Below are 24,140 nucleotides of genomic sequence, written 5' to 3' on the forward strand. Positions count from 1 at the left end.
AGTGAACACACACACCGTGAACACACACCCGGAGCAGTGGGCAGCCATTTACGCTGCGGCGCCCGGGGAGCAGCTGTGTATGATGAAGTGCGTAATGCAGGTATTCAGTTTTTAACAGCTGGGCCATGCTAAGTACAACACAAAACTGTGTGTTGATTTTGGTTAATTAAAATGTATTGACTAAGACAAATGCATTTGAGGTTTTGTATATATACTATCTGTAGTGGATTACCAAGTTTTACATTGTTCACACACTTTTGTGGTCTGTATGCATGATGGCTTTACCCCAACCATCCTTCCCAGATCTTTTCCCTGGATGTACAAAAAAAAAAAAGATTACTTCAGAGAGTAATTAGTCTATGGCCACTGTCAGACACTCAGATAAATGGCTAATCTAATAAAAAAAAGGTTGAGCACAGAATTAGGATAGAGATTCTTTTAAGTAGTGGGACACTGAAATACATTACATATTTGTACAGAATTAATGATATAGTGTTGAAGTATGTCATGAGCATATAAAAAGAATATTATTAAAGGGCAAATGTCAGGTGGTGACACAGAGAGAAACACAATGCCGATAGGTCATCTCATGTAGAAAAACAACTCTCTATAATTCAAGAATGAATAGGTACCTTGCTTACAAAATGAGAACAGCTGGTGTATGACAAACTCACATGGATTTGGATGAGGGTCTCTTCATTGGCCGCTTATGATGATAATTGGACCTATATCATGCAGAACAAACACATACCCATGCAGGCACATATTCAGGCACACATAGACACACAGGCAAGTATCCATACACTGATAACACCACTTGTACAAAGCAATTATAGCTTGCATAATATATAGTCAAGAATTCTGGATGAAAACATACCTGTAATTAATAATGAAGTTTTGTTCTTTGGCCCCTATGGAATTTAAATATTTAGGATATGGAAAAAAGATGTTATATGATTGTGTGCAGGACTTGTATAGGATGCTAGCATCTGTGATATCTAACCTCTCTCAGGATTGCACTCCTTTTGACCTTTGCAGCTATGCAGTTTCATGAGTTGTAGGCGCATGTGGTTGAGAGAACCATGATCCAGTGTACTAACTGAATTAATCAGCTATACAGATAGGACAAACACAGAAGGAGAAATCATCATTCTGTTCTTTGACTGTAATTATTATATGGTTTAAATTCTGATAATCATATTGTGTTTGCCTGATAAGGATCCGTGTTGAGGTCAAAATATTCAAGGAATCCTGTAGCAAACTCACAAAACAGAAAATTGTGAGTCTCATTGATGGTCCTCAGACACCAGTATGTATTATTGTTGGCACTGGTACAGGCACAGAATGGTCCCACTAGGAACAAACAAACAAACAAACAAACAAAAACGTACTTTAGTTTTTAAGATTTAACAAACTTAAATCAAGTATTTTATTTGTTTACTAAAGATGGTTCCGTTCATAAAGGCTAATCTGCCTGATCTGCTTATCAGGTGCATTAGAGTTGAGGTTTGGAAGTGTGAGGGGTAGAAGCGTGAGGGGTAGAAGTGTGACACACAGGACTCCCTACAGTATGAGCTAGAAGACCAGCTCTAAATGAGACTAAGCAACGGCTTAATTAGGTATAGAAAATGTATACATGAATAAACAGACAAAAATTTGCCAAGAGGCTGCTAGTTATCAGAAAAGCCCCAATAACAAAAACTATTTAAAAACCACACAAAAACATACAATTTTAAAAAATACCTTTGATAAACCTGTGTAGATATTATAATAATATTTCACATTTTTTTAAGACCAGGGTTCTCTGTTACCAGTTGTAACAGAGAGTAGGTAATATAGGAGCAATGCTTCAGCCCGGGGTGAAACCACACGCTTGGCAGAACATAGTCAGTCCTTCTTGATGTTCAGAGACACTGACCAGACAGCTGCATCCACCATCCCAAAATTTCCACCATCCTATGCAGTAAAGCCCATTAAGTATTCTTACACTTCACAGAATACCTGAGCTGCATCTTCATATCATGTTTGTAAAAAGTGTGTACATAAAGAAATTCCCATGCTGATGGAACAACCCTGAGTGAAATTTACCTCTGGACTTAATTAGATATCCTGCATATAAAAGGCAAATGGTTCATTGCCCAGTTTTGGATACACATAAATGGTTTATTAGGGTCTGATTTATTAGGACTTTTATTTTTTTGTCAGTGGAACATAATTGCAGTTTATTGTTTCTGTGAAATAGTGACATTGAGTGACAGAGCAAAAATAACATTTATTACGTTTTCTCACCATATTTAGTCAGACATATGCATGTCTGTGAATGAGTGTAATCCTGTAGTCTGCTTAAAGGGAATATTACCTTGATAGCTATTGCCACTGTGTCAGATAGATAGATAGATAGATAGATAGATAGATAGATAGATAGATAGATAGATAGATACTTCATTGTTCCCGCAGCTAATTCAAGTGTCACAAAAATGCTGTTACCCAGAGATACTAATCCCATGATGATAGTACTTAATATTCATGTTAGAGTGTCTTACTTGTCCAGAAGGGGGCAGTCTGCCAGTGCTGGTTAGTGTAGGTGAAACAGGTAAGGCCGGATATATTACAAGTGCTATTGGTATGAAGGTTCTTCCTGTTCTTCTGTTCCTTCAGTAGCCCCTGCTTTTTTCCTTTAGATGTTGGCCTAAGGCAAAGTGAAGACAGGGCAAGAGGAGTGGTGACAGTCTGTAATAGGGCAAGTGCTAATAATGATCATTTCTCTCATTAAATGACAGCTGCCATTTAAGCTTACTTGTGAATTTGACTCACCTTAGAGAGTGTGTTGGACCTGATCTGAGTCTGAAGAGTGCTTTGCCCTACTTCGGCCATTATCTTCCAGAACTGAGCACGTTACAAAGTTGGTGATTCCAACTCCTGCATTGTATTGTGAAACTGGTGATCTATATATTACATTTCTTATAATATGATTGTGGGTCTCACGATACGATACAGGAGTCTAAATCGTAAAAAAATGAGTGCTATCGGAATCTGGGCACCCATGACCTCATATTTAATATATTTTCTCATTTCAAGGAGTAAAAAATATTACGTAAAGCGATACTTGCTATGTACACCAAAACTTAAGAAAGCATGTAGTGTCATGATAATGCCTATTTTGGACACAATATGGACACTTGGATCTTACTGTAATAAAAAAAAATCTTACACACTGACTTCATTCATTCATTCATTCATCTTCTACCGCTTATCCGAACTACCTCGGGTCACGGGGAGCCTGTGCCTATCTCAGGCGTCATCAGGCATCAAGGCAGGATACACCCTGGACGGAGTGCCAACCCATCACAGGGCACACACACACACACTCTCATTCACTCAAACAATCACACTCTAGGGACAATTTTCCAGAGATGCCAATCAACCTACCATGCATGTCTTTGGACCAGGGGAGGAAACCGGAGTACCCGGAGGAAACCCCCGAGGCACGGGGAGAACATGCAAACTCCACACACACAAGGTGGAGGCGGGAATCCGAACGTGCTAACCACTAAGCCACCGTGCCCCACACTGACTTCCTTTTCTTCTATTTAAAAATATTTTTTATGTAATCACTCACTCACTCATTTTCTATTGCTTATCTGAACTTCCTCGGGTCACGGGGAGCCTGTGCCTATCTCAGGCATCATCAGGCATCAAGGCAGGATACACCCTGGACGGAGTGCCAACCCATCACTGGGCACACACACACTCTCATTCACTCACGCAATCACACTCTAGGGACAATTTTCCAGAGATGCCAATCAACCTACCATGCATGTCTTTGGACCGGGGGAGGAAACAGGAGTACCCGGAAGAAACCCCCGAGGCACGGGGAGAACATGCAAACTCCACACACACAAGGTGGAGGCGGGAATCGAACCCCGACCCTGGAGGTGTGAGGCGAACGTGCTAACCACTAAGCCACCGTGCCCCACACTGACTTCCTTTTCTTCTATTTAAAAATATTTTTTATGTAATCAATTACTCAAATTTTCTTCTTGTATATGCTCTCGTGCCAGATATATGACATATATGAAAATATAGAAACTCATATACTGTATGTGTTTACAGATCTCAATGTAGTCTGAGATTCAGGATTTTGCCTTCATTTGAATCAGATCTAAAGTGAAAGGCAACTCACTACTTTCTTATTTCTTATACTCTTCCTCAAGCAACTTTGAACATTATTTCTTTTACTAATACTTAAGTAACTTGTTTTATAAGTAGTTTTACTTGTACTTATAATTTTGGTTACCCTCCTCTCATTACCCATAAACAAAATGTTATACTCACTCAACGTGGTGGCAGTCACACTCCTTTGGACGAGCATTTTTCAGATGTCTTTTGACCTCTTTAAGGCTCTTTATTTTGGAGTGTAATGTCTCAATCTATTGATAAATGAAAAATTATATAATGTGCACATGACTATATTTTCTTTGTGATAATTTTAAAAAATGACTTCATTAATGATGTACAATCCAACCTCATGTTCAATGTGTAGTTTGTGGTCTTTCCATGCCTGGAGTGATTTGTACATTCTGCCATCACACATCACTGTGTCATTTATCAATATTGAACACCTAAAACAAGGACTGTACTGAGATTTTAAGCACACTTAAACTCTAAAATGATAAGCGTCACAAAAAATTATATACACCTTCATATACAGTGAGTATACACAACAATGAGTATACATTTATTTACATCTTCTATTCAAAATGCTGTCTAACCTGTAAGTGACTTTCAGTGCTGTGTGATTTGTAAGGTTGTTGGTTATAGGCTCCATTCCACTGAGCTCTTCAAAACCTCCATAATCTGTCTTTTCTCTGCCCAGTCTGGGACTGATGTTTTTTGGTACAATTGGTCGATAACCCTCCACCAGATCCAAAGTGTACATAGTACTGCCCAGGTGAGATGGGAGCGAACGGGTCCAACGATTTTGAGACAAAGTCTTTTTTGTCTTTATCTCTGGAGTTATTGAATAATAATAATAAAAAAAAGATTATTATATAATTATATAAACTGTCTCATGTTATAAGAAAGCCCACTACTTTTTTCAAATTTGAATTTACTTTCTACTATTTCAAAAAACATACACATGATTGCAACCTAGATATAAATACCTAGATGCCACATTTGCTTTTAAATAAATATTCACATAACAGACATACTTTTCTTAATCAGCATCTTTCTCCGCTTGAAAGGCACGTCTGGCTCACAGTTACAATTCTGTGGTGAGCCTTTAGTCATTTTGTCCTGATTATATGGGACATAGCGATCTGCTCTTCTCTTACACTTATGAAGTCGTAGCATACCCAAGGAGTCCACAACACACTGCCATTTCTGCAGATGGAAGGAAAGAGACTGTGAGGGAGTGTGTGTGTGTGTGTGTGTGTGTGTGTGTGTGTGTGTGTGTGTGTGTGTGTGTGTGTGTGTGTGTGTGTTACTTTACACACCTGCCCATATTGCTCACAAGGGGTCTGATATTCTGATTTCCTGCAGAGCTCCCTAACATGCTGATACTTAGGCAGTGAATTCTCCCAGTTGTCTCCTTTTCCATTGTTCAACTTTTGCAAAGGCTTCCTGCATATTTAGTTAGAGGGAGAGTACTCAAATCTACAGTTATTGTTATTTATATTTGTAAATTTGATTAATACTTTATTGACTAATTCATCCACATTTTATCTGGTATCACTTCATATAAGATTTATCATCCATGTTGGTGGTATGTGTTTCAATAAACAGGTATGTCCCTACCTATCCTCAGCAAAAACTTACCCTCTCTCTACCAGAAAAGAGTCTCTCCACACTTTCCCCTTTTTATTCATCTGAAACCTAAAAATGGACAAAATTATGTAAACTACATTAGAAACAAATGACATATGTTAAGTTTGTGGAAGTTGTACCTGTTGATTGGTTTGTCAGACTGTAGCAGCTTGAGGATTGATTTTCCATCTATGTCCATAGGAATGTCAACTCCAGCCATATCAAGAAGGGTGGGTGCTAAATCAATATTGAGAACTATGTGGGAGTTACTGAAAAAGACACAAGAACATTGGCCAAGAGTGGAACAACTACAATCTTTAATTCATTTTACTAATGTCAATCCATTCATTGAATCAGGCACTTAGGACATGAAATTATCACAAATGGAGGTCCTATTTCACCTCTCGTAACCACCAGAGTTGGCATATATAGCTTGGTCATGTGTGCACATATGAAGCGATTGTCCAACAAGGACATTTTGTGATATAAACATCCAAACTTGGAGGTATGAGGCAAATGTGTGAACAACTGACTTTTACACACCCTCCTTCAATGAACATAGAAAAATATACTTTGACTGCTCTGAAAGTAATATTCTGTGGGTATCTAAGATGCTTCACTTTTAGAATAATTATACAGAGGTTTCTGAATTTTGTATAAATGAGTAGAAAAGACTTTTAATTAATTTGACATATACGACTATAAAAAGTTATGAAAAGGAGCTTTGAAAAAGCTGTTTGAAAATCATATTCATAGTGCTTACAAACTCTGTATTAAATGAGTTTTATATAAACACTGTTACACACACAACAAAAAATTTGTTTAATTTGCAACTCACATCGAGCCTGCCTTCACATTTGGACCTCGTATATAAAAAGGAACACGAATATCAAACTCATAGGGCATAGAATTGCCCTTAATGAGGCCAAACTGGCCAATGTGGTAGCCATGGTCAGACATGTAGATAATGTAAGTGTTGTCCAGTTCCTTCATCTCCACCAGCATATTGTACACCTTTTAAAGAAAAGAAATAGACAATCAGATTTTTGTATGTTCTCAAGGTCCAAAAAACATCATTGGATGTTTTATCCTCAATATAGAACAGGGTAGCAAGGGTGGGCACATTCACATTCATTAAATAGTTTGGTGACGTGAATGAGATTTTACACCTTTTCTACACTGTCATCTACAGAGAGCAGTGTCTGTAGTCGCCTTCTCTGCAGTATGTTGGTAAACTGCATGTGAACAGGTTTCATAGGACCAGTGTATTGCAATATCCAGTGCTTGTCTGGATTAGGGGCATAATTGTAGCTCGGAGTACTGAGGAGAGAATTACAAGCAGAAAGTTTTACATACAAGTTTTCTGAAAAAGCTAATAACATTTTCAGTTGCTTTAAATGCAAAACTTGCTTCAGGAGTGCAGATATTTTGTCTGTTTTATATGACTAGAGCAGCTTGGCATAGAACGCAATCCTTTTATTACATGGTATCTGAAAATAACGAGAAAATATAGGGAATAAAGGGAAAATCCCTTACAATTGAAAAGTACATATTTTTATAGTATTTGACAGTTATTTGGCCTCTGTACAACATCACAAAGGAATTTAAAATGATTTAAGTGTAGACATTTAAAATCATTTCAAGGGGTTTAACAAAAAATTTGCATTAACTGATGTACTGTAGCTACTCCATGCTGAATTGTGCTGAACACAGACAGATAGGTGTAGGGAAAATTGTAGGGAAAATTTGCTTTTTTTAGAAAAAATATGGGAAAGAGGAAGGTGAGGGAGTGAGGTGTGGAGGTGAAGTCTGCTGTCATCATGTTCGTCCTGAAGTGAGGAGCATTGAGTGGGGATGAACAACATTGAGGAGATTTCCATGTTATGCTGTGCATATGTCTTTGCTGCTGTTTTTGACTTCCATGAAAGAGAAGGAAAAAACAGTCAGCATAACTTTGCCAGGAAAACTTGCTGACCTGTCTGCATATACTGTGCATATACCACCAGTTCCTGGCAACTCTCAATATTTGGTCCAAAGAGGTGTTGACATAAGTGAAAGAATCCATCATTAGAATAATGAAAATAAAAAAAGATTAGAGAGATAGTAGAAACATTAGAAATTACTAAATAATTTGGCATATTCATAAAAAGAAAAAATACACTGACAAGCTCAGCAACTCAGCAACTTCCAAAGTCCTGGAAGTCCATGCAAGACAGCTAAGCAGAATTCTTTCCTTAGTGAAGAAAAATGACTTCACAACAACAGCCAAGTCAAAAGCAGTCTCGAGGAGGTCAACATCTACAATCAAGAAATGCCATCCTAAACATAAATACAGAGATTTAACCCTCAAGATGCAAACCACTCATAGCACTCAAGAACAGAATGGCCAGATAAGACTTTGCTAGACAACATCTAAAACAATCCTGCACAGTTTGGAAGATTTTTTGGACAGATGAAACCAAAAAGAAGGGAAGGGTACTGGGAAGGAGTGTTATGGGATGGGCATAAATGGTTACCATTTTAACTGAGTCACTGGTATAGATTGATGTAGCTTCTAATATAAGCAGCAGGGCAAATCTCTTGTGTATAGAGATATTTATCACCAACACATAATCAGTCAAATACTGCAAGCCCCATAGTGCTTCACTTTACAGATGGATAATGACCCAAAATAAAGCATAAAGAAAGAAAAAGAAATGGAATTGTTTCCAAAAGGCAGACAAAGCTGAACTGAAGGTAAAAGAACTTACATACAAACAAGCTGCAAATGCAGTAGGGTGAAGTAAAGGCATGGCAAAACATCTCAAGGGAGGAAACTGAACATTTACTGATGTGTTCCCGACTTCAGGAAGTCGTTGATAAATGATTTATGTCCAATATTAAAAATAATCCTAATATTTATAATTATATTAGTTTGGTTCTAATAAGTTTTGAGCATGTGAAAATAGTGAGACTGTGTAAAATGGCTACAATTTCTTAACATTTACAGCATTTAGCAGACTTCAGACTTATCCAATTATACCATTTATACAACTGAGCAATTATTCAAGGGCTCAGCAGTGGCAGCTTCGTGGTCCAAGGATGCAAACTCACAACCTTCCAACCAGTACTCCACTTGGTTAGCTACTTAGCTACCATTTCCTTTAAGTCCTAAATGGTTAATGCAATTTTTTTGTTAAACCATTTTAATTAAAACTGATGGTCACCACTTGATCCTGATTGTTTCTTGATTGCTCCATTTCAGTCCATTTTGGTGGTGTACAAAGGCAAAATTACAAAAATTGTGTCATTTTCCAAATGTAGACCCAGCAATAGATAGATACATGTAGTACACTATTCAGATGTATGGATGCATTTACTTAGTAATTAGCTATATCTTTCAAGGTATTTCCACAATACTGGAACAACTGATTGTAGATTGTATGCTTACATGTGTTGGGAGGCATTCACAAAGGCTGTACTGTACTGAGGTGCTGCATCCTCTGGGCTGTGAGGAGCAATATGGCTCAGCACCATCATCACAGGCCGGTTGGGGTACAGTCTCTTAGACATTCGGAAGAAGCTGATGCTATCGTTTGTAATAAGGTCAGTGATATAGTCCTAAAATGATAAGAAATTTGTCATTTATTCATGTCTTTTAACATCATAGGGTTTATAACTACATATTTCACTGAAGCTATGTAAACATTTTTGGGTAAATGCTCAGTAACTATTCTAAGTATCTAAATCATATATTACAAAGACTATAAACATGAAATAATGTATTCGGTTTCATCCATGAATAGGTATTGTATAGTAAAAGAAACAAAAGCATTGGACAGAACCATGTGATAATCCATGTTATGCTTCTCCAAGGCGCCATTTCTACACAGTGTGTAGTTATAAAAGCGAGCGTTTTTCACTAGGGCAACCCACTCCTTCCATCCAGGTGGCACATAGGACCCATTGTACTCATTCAAATACTTCCCAAAGAAAGCTGCAAGAGATAATATTTATTTAACAGTAAACATAGTAGTTTTAGGATGGAACTGTGTTTTAAAATAAAATTTCATGCTACTTTTACAGTCTTGGGGGAAAAAGGACATTTTCCTTCAGTTGTGTGTTTTTCTCTATCAGGATTTAATTAACAAATGTTTGAACCTCAGTAGCTTCTATAAACTCAACTTCAAGTAACAACAAAGATTTGAATATCTAGTCATTTTTCCCACCAGAAAACAGGTGGGAAAAAATATGTACAGCCTATAATTCAGTAACATGTAGAACCACATTTAGCAAGAATAACTTGAAGTAAACAGTTTCTGTAGAAGTTTAGTATATACTTTGGATGATTTTTTTATTCTGTAGATGTCAATTTTCGGGGTGCTTTATATCTCTGACATTGGTCTGAATTTCCTGGAGTGCCTAATCCTAGGGAAGACTGACACCTATCTTGTTTCCTATTTGTAAACAATTTTTCTCACTTTAGAATGGTAACTTTCAAATGGTTAGGAAATGGCCTTTATATCCTTTCCGAGCACCAGTTGCTTCTTTGAGGTCATGGCTGATGTACTTTCTTCTTGGCATTGTGTCGACATACACCTAAAGAACACTGGAATATTAATGATTCTGCTTTCAGTCACATTTTTGGATAATTTCATTTACATTTAATTATTAACCCATGGCTGATAATTTTTTTCTTAATGATTGTGGGTTAGAATAAGTACTCATTCTTCCCATCTGAATCCTAAATGTTGGTTTATTTTTGGGAAAAATTACAACATATTCAAATCTGTTTTAGTTGTTCTTATTATTACCTGAGGTTATCACATAATTATTTAGGCCCTGACACATAGGATTAAAAGAGGATAGAACTGAAGGATGGTGTACTTTTTGTTTCCCATGATTGATATGATATTTTCAATTCCAATTACTAAGCACTAACCAGTCCTATAGCCTGAACTGTTAAGGTAAACAGCAAAGGTACGAGTTTCGTGGTAGGCTTGCCATGAAGGTGATGAACAGTTCTCTGTGTTGGTGTAGGTGTGGTGGTTGTGCACATATTTGCCAGTCAGAATAGAGGATCGAGATGGGCAACACATTGGTGTGGTAGAAAATGCATTTGAGAAATGGGCGCCTCCCTGCATCATTATATGCTGTGTTTTGTTCATAGCCACCATGGACCCTAACAGAATGAAAGAGAGATAGAATAGCATAATATAAACATATACCAAAGACAAACTTTCTACAGTGTAAATTCCTTTTTGCAGTCTACGGTATTGTCCTTAATATAACTTTCTTAGACATAGCTCACCAAGCTCTATGTCTTGGTCATCAGTGAGGATAAGGATGATATTTGGCCGAATGTGGTGTCGCTCCTTGTGCAAACGAGACCTTAGGTGCTGACCAGATAGGTGCATGAAGGCATCAGTGAGGAAGAAGTACCCCAGAAGGAAGAAAATGATCATGGCTGATTTACACACTGCCATAGTCCTGTCCAGCTGGTACAACATTGTTCAGTGCTGTACAGTGATCCACCTCTCAGTGTGTCTGTCAAAAACACATACAATATTAATATTACAAAGTTAAGCAAATTTATTTCAAACACTGCACAACGGAAAATAATCAGGTATCAAGATCTAATATTGATACAGTTTACAAAGTGCAAATGCCACAACTTACTGCTGCAGTCATTCAGGTGTTTCACTATGCCTCATCTGTTTAATCTATTCTCTCTAAGTATCTCTCACTCTCTTCTCAGCACATATAACACTTTTCCTGTGGATTCAAAACGAAAAACTAATGCTGGAAGTTTGTGAAATGTTTTGCACAATTTGAAGCTCCAAGTAACACCCTGGTGTTGGTATTTCCTGACTTTGATTTTAAAATTAATGCAAACCATGGGGGGCTGGGGGAAGTGCTGTACCAGGATGGTGGGAATGGAAAACGTTAACCTACTGGTTCATTTGGGCAAATGAAAGAATTATGAACAGATATGGTGTGAAAAAAATGTTTCTAACACATTTTTTGCAAATTCAAGGACAAATGGGTGACGACTTGGTGACATAGTTGCAAATCCAATGTTGCTGGATGTCCAAGTGGTGCTCCTAAAACAATGTGGGCTTCATACATAATTGGAGCATTTTCAAGGGCAAGGTTGGTCTGTCAGGACTGGAGGTTGTCCATCCCACTTTGGAAGGTGCTGATCTCATTTCTTGCAGATTAGCATATAGTTTAAGAACAGGCCTAGTTAATCTGTGAAAATCTGTAACCAGGGACAGGGAGCAGACAAGCAGGCTAATTCAACAGTTTGCTAGCTGCAAGGAGTTGTCACCCAGGGTTCACTATATAGAGGTTTCCCGAGCTAAACAAAAATGTGTAAACACTTGGAAAATGTATTTTAGTAGATCATAGTAAATTAGATCATAGTAAATGAACAGCCTGCAATTTGGTCTGAAACTAGACTGTTAAAGATCTCTTGCATCTAACTCAGAACTCATTGCAGAACTCATTGTTAATGAAATGTTTACTGTGTTACAAGTTTCTCACATTAAATGAAGCTTGACCGCCTGGTTATATTTATATACATCAGACATGCCTAACAGGCAAGGGAGGAGGTGTCGCATTTATTCATGACATTCTAGACATAAAGTTCTACATGATAACATATTCATTCATTCATTCATTCATCAACCTACCATGCATGTCTTTGGACCGGGGGAGGAAACCGGAGTACCCGGAGGAAACCCCTGAGGCACGGGGAGAACATGCAAACTCCACACACACAAAGCGGAGGCGGGAATTGAACCCCCAACCCTGGAGGTGTGAGGCAAACGTGCTAACCACTAAGCCACCGTGCCCCCCTAACTTAACATATGTAGTCACAAAAATAAGTCTACCTAGTCAATAATTTACAGACCATTTACAGACGTCCGGGGCCATATACTGAATTCCCCTGTGAATTTGCATTTCAAACGTAGTTGGTTCTTCAGACAAAGCAATAATTGTGGGAGACTTAAGTTCCTCAGTAGTGTCCACCTTAGCATCTTAGTTAATCAGGACGTAATAGGGCCAACTCATAATGGAGGTCACTCTTTTGATCTTATTCTAACCGATTAAACATAGAAAATATAGTCACACAATCTGAAGCTATCTCAGACGATTGTCTTGTTTCATTTAAATTGCATCTTGGACACGATATATGCAATTTGCCATGTCACCGAGTTAGTGCTCGGGTCTTCATCAGTGAACTTTGGCAGGAAGGAAGTGTTAAGTCTGTAATGAATTCATAAATTACCCTGACCTATTAGTTTTTCAGGAGCTCTTTGTTGCACGGTTCTACTTAAATATGAACTATTGTAGAAAGCACATTATATACATTTACATTATTTACTGTCCAGTGTCACCCAAATGAGGATGGGTTTCTTTCAGAGCCTGGTTCCTTTCAAGGTTTTGTCGTTTGCCACCATCACCACAGGCTTGCTCATAAGGGATAGATGTTGGGGATAGATGTTACAGATAAAAAGTAATTTTATTTTAAAATGTACAATTTGTATTCTGTGTCTATGCTTCTGTAAAGCTGCTGTGAGATGTGAGGAGTGTGAGGTTTGTGTGTAATCCACAATGCTGTTGGCTTTGCAGATGCATTGTGTCTTGAAAATGTCCATGATAGAGAAAAGAAAGACTTCAATAATTTTCTTGGCTGTCCTCTACGATGCTGAAGGGTCTTGCTATCCAAGATGGTGCAAATCCAAAACCAGGCAGTGGAGCAGCTGCTCAGGAGGCTCTTGATTGTCCCTCTGTAAAAGACGCTTAGGATAGGGAAGGGAGATTAGGGAAGGGAGACTTTCCTCAGACTTCACAGAAAATAGAGATGCTGCTGTGCTTTCCTTCTGATGGAGCTGGTGTTGAGTGACCAGGTGAGCTTCTTCACCAGGTGAACACCAAGGAATTTGGTGCTCTTGATGATCTCCATTTGGGATTCTTCAATATTCAGCAAGGGATGGTCACTCTGTGCTCTTCTGAATTCGACAACCATCTCTTTAGTTTTGTCATCATTTTCAGATCATTGGCTTTACACCAGGCTGTTAGCTGAAGCACCCCCTCTCTCATTGTTATTGCTCATTGTTATTGCTGATGAGACCCACCACATTCCTGTTTGCCAAAAACATGAATATGAAAGTGTCCTTTCTGTCCAGGTGTGTAAGGGCCAGGTGGAGGGTGGTGGCAATAGGATCATGTATTGAGTAGTTTGAACAATTCACAAAATGCAAGGCATCCAGTGAAGTTGGAATAAATCTGCTAATTCTTGTAGGTATTAGAATAAGTATAATATATAATATATTATATTGGGTCAGAGTAAGAGAAGATGGAACATGGCAAAAAAATATTCCAGCTGACAAAATTTTACTATTTATTTTAGAGAGCATATCTCTTTGGATTCATGCAGTGAAAGCCTAAAAGCTCAAGAAATATATTACATAACATTGCACCATTAACTGTTTCAAGCTTTATTCATCTACAGAGTATCAGAGATGATTTTGAAGAGGAATGCTTAGGCAGATTCTCCACTGTGCCATGTTGGTGCATTTGGCACATGTGCCATCTGAGGTTTCTCAGATACCAAACTATAAAACTAAATTAATTTGATTCTATATGCCACTAATTGTGTAGCTAACAATTTTGGTAAGCTTTGAATTGCACATGGCTTTAAGGCTGCTAGAGCTAATGTTCAGGGTAAAACTGCCAAACACATTGTTTACATTTTATGTAAAATTACATATACTTTTTGTCCCATGAAGCCCTCATTCATGTCTGTCACCTTCAGGCTCTCCATTTTAGTTATGCTGTCATAGCTAGTCTTGTCAGAGTCCCTGCCTGCACTTTGCAGGTAATGTGAATGGTCTTTAACCTTTACTTGATCACAAGCATGCCATATATCCCTGGTCTCTCTGTCAAGTTAAACATGCTACTTCAGAGCTCCCAGTGTTCTAAGTTCTGAGTTCCCAATGTGACTGCCTCTTCTCTCCGGCCCTGCCTGATCCATCCTGATACCCTACTTCTGGTTGGAGTCTTGTCTCTTGATGAGATTATGGTGACTTATAACTGCTGTGCTGGTGGTTGGTTTTGCTAGTCTTTATTATTGAACATTTGAACATTTTGGCAGGAGGAAATTAGTGTCTACTTGATTATACAAAGCTGTAAATAGGGCATTATTTCTAATCTCACTATCTGGTGTCATCCAAATGAGGATCGGTTCCCTTTTGAGTCTGGTTTCTCTCAAGGTTTCTTCCTCTTATCCTCTCAGGGAGTTTTTCCTTACCACTGTTCCTCAGGCTTGCTCATTGGTGATAAATATACAATTAACTTGAAATTTTTAATTTTTATTTTGTATTTCTGTAAAGTGGCTTTAAAATTGTATGAAAAAATGCTCTACACAAATAAAATTAGACTGAATTGTATTATCTTGTCTCATTTAAAAAATCATAAAATATGCATTTTGTGATGGTAATGTATCAAAAGTACATTTATATCTGCTACTGCATTATTAACTATGGTTTGACCACTGTTTGACCAAATTAGAATAAAACTAAATAGGGAGAATATAAACTAGCATCCTGATACAATCACAATCACAACAATCACACACGCACTTATACCAATAGAAATTTAAAATGGTCAGCATATCTCTTCATCCTGATTAAAAATAACAAATAATCCAAGATTTTTATTTAATACTGTGGCAAGATTAACTATGAATAAACCCACTGCAGAAAAATGTACATCAATACACAACAGCAATAACAATAGTAATAATAGCATTAATAAAAAGAGATTTAATTTCACCATTTTTTTCTTCAAAATTATGAACCTGCTTTCCAGATCCCTTACCTTCAAATTTCTTCAAACAGAAATACAATACAATACAAACACCAATACAACCAAACCCCTTCTAAAAAAAAATAATCAATTCTTCCATTAGCACTAGTTATGTACTGTACCTACATCCATACCCATGTACTGCAGCAGGGCATGGATCATGGATCAGGGTGTGATTCACTTTTAGTACCCCAGCCTGCACAGAGATTTGTGGCTGCTTGTAATACCTGTTCCCAGAGCAGTAATCCCCAATAATGTCCCTGGGGATTAATCCAGCCATTACCCATCCAAAATGTATTCATTCATTCTAGTGATCTTTTTAAGATTCTCAAAGGCATACTGTTTAATCCCTTTAATGGCACATCAGGATGCCAAATGGTTTAAGGCACAAAGTCAAGATATTCTCTGAATGGAGGTGTGGGTTTGACCTTTTGCAAATTTCTGAACTGTGAAATGAATAAAGGATTATCTTATCTTATCTTAACAAAACACCCCTCTGTTCAAGTCACTGCAGAACAAGTGTGTATGCCTGTGTTTTGTCTGTGTTCTGCCTCTCAGTTATGGCAGCCATTTTGTCAGCTCTCCTTTGTTTTTTTTAATCCAATGGCCAGACACAGACTCTGAAGCAGCACCAGGCAACGACTCATTAGGACCTTCTCTATTGGACCATGAGTCCAACAGAGTACTTGTTGTTGCCTCTGGTTGGCATCCTTTCTTATTAAGTGTAGTTAAATGAGTATACTTCACTATACATTTACAACACTGTACAACAGTTTGAATGTAACAAAAACATCAAATTGGCTTAACGGTCTGTTTCAATGTGCATTAGTTATAAGCTCTCTATATATAGTAAATGCATAAAGAAATTATGGTGGTGAGTTGGATCTGATGGTGGGGGAGGAAGTTGGACAAACTTGGCAGACCCAAACGTACTGTGAGGTACGTTTGGTCAGAGAGATCTTCAACTCCCACCACCAGCGGAGCTTCAACCAGATCCCGAGGGAGGTTGGAGACATTGAGTCTGAGTGGACCATGTTCTCCACCTCCATTGTCGACGCAGCAGCTTGGAGCTGTGGCTGTAAGGTCTCCGGTGCCTGTTGTAGCGGCAATCCCCGAACTCGGTGGTGGACCCCGGAAGTAAGGGATGCCGTCAAGCTGAAGAAGGAGTCCTATCGAGCCTGGTTGGCACGGGGGACTCCGGAGGTAGCTGATAGCTACCAAGGGCCAAGCGAGCTTCAGCCCGGGTGGTTGCGGAGGCAAAAACCCGGGTCTGGGAGGAGTTCGGTGAGGCCATGGAGAAGGACTATCAGTTGGCCTTGAAGAAATTCTGGCAAACCGTCCGGGGCCTCAGGATTGGGAAGCAGTGCCCTGCAGACATTGTTTACAGTGAGAGTGGGAATCTGCTGACTTCAACTAGGGACATCCTCGGACGGTGGAAGGAGTACTTCGAGGATCTCCTAAACCCCACCAACATGTCTTCCACTGAGGAAGTAGAGGCTGAGGTCTCAGTTGTGGACTCGTTGATCCCCCAAGCTGAGGTCACTGAGGTAGTTGCTCCTCAGTGGCAAGGCACCGGGGGTGGATGAGATCCACCCTGAGTACCTCAAGTCTCTGGATGTTGTGGGGCTGTCTTGGTTGACACGCCTCTGCAACATCGTGTGGCAGCTGGGGACAGTGCCTCTGGACTGGCAGACTGGGGTGGTGGTCCCTCTGTTTAAGAAGGGGGACCAGAGGGTGTGTTCCAACTACAGGGGATCACACTCCTCAGCCGCCCCGGAAAGGTCTATGCCAGGGTACTGGAGAGGAGAATTCGCCAATAGTCGAACCGAATAGGAGGAACAATGTGGTTTTCATCCCAGTTGTGGAACACTGGACCATCTCTATACCCTCGCCAGGTTGCTGGAGGGTTCATGGGAGTTTGCCCAACCAGTCCACATGTGCTTTGTGGATCTGGAGAAGGCATTCGACTATGTCCCTCGTGGTGATCTGTGGAGGGTGCTCTGGGAGTATGGGGTCCGGGGCCCTCTGCTAAGGGCTGTCCAGTCCCTATATGACCGGAGCAGGAGTTTGGTTTGCATTGCCGGCAGTAAGTCAGACTTGTTGCCGGTGCGTGTTGGACTCCTACAAGGCTGCCCTTTGTCACTGGCCCTGTTCATTATTTATATGGACAGGATTTCTAGGCACAGTCGGGGGCCGGAGGGAATCCGGTTTGGGGACCACAGGAGTTCGTCTCTGCTTTTTGCAGATGATGTTGTCCTGTTGGCTTTATCAAATCAGGACCTTCAGCATGCACTGGGACGGTTTGCAGCCAAGTGTGAAGCGGCAGGGATGAGAATCAGCACCTCCAAGTCCAAGGCCATGGTTCTCAGCCGGAAAAGGGTGGCTTGTCCCCTTAGGGTTGGTGGAGAGCTCCTGCCTCAAGTGAAGGAGTTTAAGTATCTTGGGGTCACAAGTGAGGGAAGGATGGGAAGGACAGGTGGATCGGTGTATCCTCTGCAGTGATGCGGTCGATATACCGGTCCGTTGTGGTGAAGAAAGAGCTGAGCTGCAAGGCGAAGCTCTCTATTTACCAGTCGATCTACGTTCCTAACCTCACCTATGGTCATGAGCTTTGGGTCATGACCGAAAGGACAAGATCCCAGATACAGGCGGCCGAAATGAGTTTCCTCTGTAGGGTGGCTGGGCGCTCCCTTAGAGATAGGGTGAGGAGCTCGGTCACTCGAGAGGAGCTCAGAGTAGAGCCGCTGCTCCTCCACATCGAGAGGAGTCAGCTAAGGTGGCTCAGGCATCTGTTCCGGATGCTCCTGGACGCCTCCTTGGGGAGGTGTTCCGGGCATGTCCAACCGAGAGGAGGCCCCTAGGACGAGGGAAGACCTAGGACACGCTGGAGGGATTATGTCGCACGGTATTCCCCCGGAAGAGCTGGAGGAAGTGACGGGGGAGAGGGAAGTCTGGGCATCCCTGCTTAGACTGCTGCCCCCACGAACCGGCCCCGGATAAGCGGTAGAAGATGGATGGAAATTATCTGTGGATTATTTTTGAGTTTGACATTTTTGTTCATTTGCTAACAGTAGGTTATATATCTACCTGTGGTTCTATCAAAACTGTAGCTGTAGCACCATCCTACAATAGTGACCAAAAGGACGACATACTCCTTCATGCTCTGTCATGGGAATGCCTGGACCTGTTAATATTCTATGATGTTGACCCCTCTTCCAGTGGCTCAAAACTCTGTTTATGTGGGGAAATACACATTGCTTTGAAGAACCTAGCAACTTTTCAGGATTACTGCTTGTTTCAACATGGATATAGTAAAGCATCACCTGTTGATAAAGGAGGCAGGTCGAACCAGCAGATAATTTGTGTTTTTCCCCACCTGTTTCTTGTTACTTCTAGTTTACTTGTTACTTCTAGTTTACTTATTTATTCTCTCAGTAATGAGAGTGAATGTTGTTGAGCACGCTGTTGATAACGTCAGATAAACTTGTCAGAGAAAATGCTGTAAATCTAATTTTCTGGAACTGCCTAAATTTGTTGAACTTCTGTTGAAGTGTGCTTAAAAGCATAGACTGAATAAACATGAGCTGGAGCTCAGGTAGCATTCTGCCTGTCTCCTGAGTCTTCCTCCTCAACCTCACATGCAAGGGTTTTATTCTGCTACACATGTGGACAAAATTGTTGATACCCTTCGTTTAATGAAAGAAAAACTTAAAATGGTCACTAAAATAACTTATCATACTGGTGCATGCACATAAATTGGTGCATAAAGTGGATTCAGACTGCTACATTCTCTGTTCTTTCTTTATGATAAAAGAAAAAAAAAAACCATTTCAATACAAATGTTTTCACTCTCCAAAAACAGCTATACATTAGAATAGCTATAGCTATTATAGCTATATATTAGAAGATTCCATTGAAATCCATAAAAATCTTTTTTAGGATAAAGCTAAATAATGAAGAACCATGACTATAGCAATAATGAAGCCATGCAGAAAGACAAATGTACCTTAGAAAGTGTCATGAAACAAAGCACTAATATGTTTGAATATTTGTTTGTTTCATGACTGGGCACAGTGCATCAAAAAAGCATTTATGAAGCCTGAAACAAGTCTTCCTGCAAATGTTAATTGCAAACAACTGCATCTGTTGTACAACCATCATGCAAGCTTTGATCTTCTTTATTCCATCCAGGATACAAACTAATACAAATTCCCATAAGATTTACAGAAAGGCTCTTCTAATAAACAATATTATGTTTACCAAAGCAAGTTTACGTACCTCATATCAGTCATTTCCAGGAGCAAGACAGATGCCCTTGTAGAAGAAGAACAGAGCATGAGCTCCTGAGTAGTCAATTATTTAGTTCAGTCTAATTCATCTTAATCTCTGCCTGTCTAACTCGATGAGTGGGGCTCTCATACAGCACACAGATATAAACACACCAAGAAGAGAAACTTGGGAGTCATGTTGAATAGCAGATAAATAGGAGGGGCAGAGAGGTATTAAGGGAGAAGTCCCTCAATGAACAGTTCAATTTATCCCATCACATTTCAGTTGTTTAGTAGTCTCTTGCCCAGACAGGTTTTCTTATACATATAAACATGACCATTAACATTTACTTACAGCCCATCTTTCTCTTCGACTTGCAAAAAGAATAGGACTGCATCACTTTCTCTCTCTCTTTTGCCTTCACTGTTTTTTACCCATTCGCTCTTCAATTTGATTCAAAGGCAGTGTGATTAAATCAGGCCAATCCTGACCATCTGTTGGAGCCCCTCTTATATTCCCTATTCAAGAGGCTTCTAAAGCCACTGGGTCAGGCAGAAGTAAGAGAAAGGAAGAGGCGTGGACAAGTGATCAATCTTCAATCAAAAAGGCAAGGAGAGCCCAAGCGCTTTGGCACAGAAGAGGTATTTGTGGGTCTGGCACATAATACACACTGGGACCGCACAGGGCTATTAACAGGGATTGTGACAAACTACAAAAGTCAAACCACACCAAAAAATAATTCATTTACTGGAAATGCTCAAAAAATGCACTCCTTCATGCATGCATAGCCTACATATTTTTTCCAAAGGTAATTTAGCATTTTTTGTAACTACAAACAGAAGAAGATAACAATACTGCAGTTACTGCAATGCATCTTCATAATGCTGTCATAAATAGGTTCACATATTAAATTTAAAGAATTGTGAAAAAGAAAATTATTTTTTATTGTAGCTATGCAGTTCCCAGCCATCACTACAATTCATGCAAATAACACATTCCACACATTGAATAGTGAGGCATTTGTGAACCAGAGTGAATTACTTTCACTCTGGGAGTTTTAATTATTAATTAAAGTATTCATTTTTAATTATTATAAGTATTAATTTTTAAAGCAAGATAGACTAGTAAAAAGATATCTTTTGTTGTTACATAAAACCGAACACCAGTTATATAATTTAATATTTAAAAATACTAATAAACATGCACATTTAAACATTTTTAAATTACCCGATACTCTATTTCAGCTGACAGGCTGAAACTAGTAGCTAGTACAGTAACTAATACTGTAACTAGTAGCTGTTATTGTAATTTTCTAATCCCTTGAAAAATTGAATGTGCAAATTAAATTGACCACTCTTAGTCTCTGAAAGCACTGAAAGCACCATTTTTTTTATATAGGTGGTTCAACAAGAACGTAAGGCAGGACTTGCAAATAAAATACAAGTTTTGAGGTGTATATCACCCACAATGGTTCATATTAAAGGGGACCTTATCAACAGCAATAAAAATAGAAAACAAAATGCACCCTGCCCCCAAAACCAAGGCCAGATTCACATGCCAATGTGGACTCACTAGTAGAGGAACTACAAGTAGAGGAGCCACTGAGAACAGCCTGACCTACTCTGAGAATCACTAAACAAACTGCCTGGGGCCATAGGGGATGACAGACTAGGGTGGAACTAAGAAGAAACACCGCAAACACTGAATCTGTTTACTTACTGAATCTGTCCACTACCACCAGAATCTCTTTCTTTCTTTTCTTCCTATTATATCGATGAAATAAATCACCAAATGTCAGAATGGTCTATTCGGCTATATTATATGTCCTGTTGGATCTGTGAAACTCTTTATGATGTTCAGAATATCAAATATTTCACAGTTTGTCGGTAATCACCAAAGTTCTTTTTTTTTTCCACCTCCTCCTTGCACAATGGTCTAAACCATGTGAAGTCCTGATCATTGAGTCATCCGTGACTGTGACAGGCATTATATCTACCTGCTGTGAGGCTGTTTGCTTAGTGGGTTCGTCTGCTACCTTCGATCTGAGTGCTGTAAATACTTATCAATAACCAGTTTTGACTATTGCATGCAGTAGCTCAGAAATGGCTTGATCATGTGTTACAGGTGAGCCATATGCTCTATGAAACCCATGCTGTGCCCAAATTCAGTATTCATATTCTTCAGGACTCTTTGTTTATGTTCATATTTTCCACTTCAAATTGGTCTGGTTTAGTTCAGCTGAGTCTAGTACACCAGTACACTGTGTCATGCTTTGCAGTAGGTATTGTCCTACCAACATTCTGTCAGGGAAGGTTAGCCAAAATCCTGTAGGGCTGCAATGAATCTTTGCTGCTGGACTGCACAATAGATTTCTCTCCAGTAGATTCACTGGGGATTTTGGTGAATACAAAATTGCTTACACTATTATATAGGGGAAAAAGTAGAGTAGAACCCCCATCACCCCCGCCCGCAAATTACAATAACTGTGGAAGGTTTCTGCAAGCACTCAACAAAAACAAAGTTAAAATACACAATCATTTCACCTAGTGTACAACAACAATAGGAATTAAAATAAGGTCTAAACAGACAATATAATTAAGAGAGAAACAAGACAGATAATTTTAAAGACTTGTTTTACTTTCTGTAAAATAGCCTCATAGGTTCCAAAATCTTGTTAAAAGGTGGGTAATTTACGGTGGCCGAGAAGTGCAAAACAAATTAACAAATCTGAAAACACATTAACAAATCCGAAAACACATTAAAGGGGGCACGGTGGCTTAGTGGTTAGCACGTTCGCCTCACACCTCCAGGGTCGGGGTTCGATTCCCGCCTCCGCCTTGTGTGTGTGGAGTTTGCATGTTCTCCCCGTGCCTCGGGGGTTTCCTCCGGGTACTCCGGTTTCCTCCCCCGGTCCAAAGACATGCATGGTAGGTTGATTGGCATCTCTGGAAAAATTGTCCCTAGTGTGTGATTGTGTGAGTGAATGAGAGTGTGTGTGTGTGCCCTGCGATGGGTTGGCACTCCCTCCAGGGTGTATCCTGCCTTGATGCCCGATGACGCCTGAGATAGGCACAGGCTCCCCGTGACCCGAGGAAGTTCGGATAAGCGGTAGAAGATGAATGAATGAAAACACATTAACAAATCCGAAAACAAATTAACAAATCCCAAAACACATTAACAAATCCGAAAACAAATGAACAAATCCGAAAACACATTAATAAATCCAAAAACACATTAACAAATCCGAAAACACATTAACAAATCCGAAAACACATTAACAAGTCAGACAACCCAGAAACGGTAGTGTATCGTTTTTGAATGGAAACTTACCGATCATTGGACAAGACACCTGTCACTCAAGATATACAGGTATGGAATCTTATGTGTAATGTGTAAAGTTCTCCGTTTAAATATAAGAAAATAACAGAATTACTCCACAGTAATCCATTCCATCCATCCATTCCAACTTTTCCCTGCGGCAGACTGTTGAACTTCATGTATACCTTGAGTGACAGGTGTCTTGTCCAATGATCGGTACGTGTTCCAATCACAAACTATACCAACCTCTTCCAGGTTGTCTGAATTGTCGTTGTGTTTTCGGATTTGTTAATGTGTTTTCGGATTTGTTAATTTGTTTTGCACTTCTCGGCCACCGTAGTAATTTATCCTTTAATATAAATCTTAATTCTTTATGGTGCAGCATGTTTCCCAGTTCTCTAGACTACATAAAACATCTGTAAAACAAGTCTTTTTGCAAGTATCATACAAAATGAGATTGCCTTTGTTTGATATCTGTTACAGAAAACATCCTTGACCTTACTGACATGTCATTCTGGGACCCTACCCCAAAATTCTGGGGCCTCCTGATCCTGGCGAGAACCAAGACGAGCGGAAGGCCTGGCAGAATCCAGAACCAAGCCAAGCAGGTCGGGTGACACCCTTAGCCCAGCCGGGAAGAGGAACGCACCAAAGGGTGTGGTGGGAAGCATCCTCAACAAAAGAATCTTTCCACTATCTGATTTTATTTTATATATTGCATGAAAGTGCTTCAGTTGTTGTGTGAGTAATTTTTTGGGCTTATCACCTATTTCAAACTGTTTGATATGAATAAGCTGTCTTAAAATATTCTCATAAAGTATAGAATTACATTCTCTTCTATTTTTTTAAGAATAGACTTCTAACAGACTAATCTATGTTCCATTTCTAAA

General features: G+C 39.4%; 1 protein-coding gene across 1 annotated transcript; it reads right to left on the reverse strand.

Annotated features, from left to right (window-relative positions):
- Positions 1–281: 281 nt before the first annotated feature.
- LOC132838061 (extracellular sulfatase Sulf-2-like) lies at positions 282–20,384 on the reverse strand. Its single transcript, XM_060858172.1, has 21 exons — positions 20,287–20,384; positions 19,942–19,977; positions 11,099–11,334; positions 10,730–10,969; positions 9,633–9,784; positions 9,239–9,408; positions 6,978–7,128; positions 6,647–6,822; positions 5,949–6,077; positions 5,821–5,877; positions 5,499–5,625; positions 5,214–5,385; positions 4,773–5,010; positions 4,526–4,622; positions 4,336–4,430; positions 2,544–2,689; positions 1,211–1,353; positions 1,004–1,112; positions 878–911; positions 675–725; positions 282–312 (listed from the first exon to the last, which is right to left on the reverse strand). The coding sequence occupies exons 3-21, from the start codon at positions 11,295–11,297 to the stop codon at positions 282–284; spliced, it is 2,517 nt and encodes an 838-aa protein (XP_060714155.1). The 5' UTR covers positions 11,298–11,334; positions 19,942–19,977; positions 20,287–20,384.
- Between the last annotated feature and the right edge of the window lie 3,756 nt (positions 20,385–24,140).

Source organism: Tachysurus vachellii, chromosome 22 (genome assembly GCF_030014155.1).
Source record: "Tachysurus vachellii isolate PV-2020 chromosome 22, HZAU_Pvac_v1, whole genome shotgun sequence".
In the NCBI taxonomy this organism is placed as follows: domain Eukaryota; kingdom Metazoa; phylum Chordata; class Actinopteri; order Siluriformes; family Bagridae; genus Tachysurus; species Tachysurus vachellii.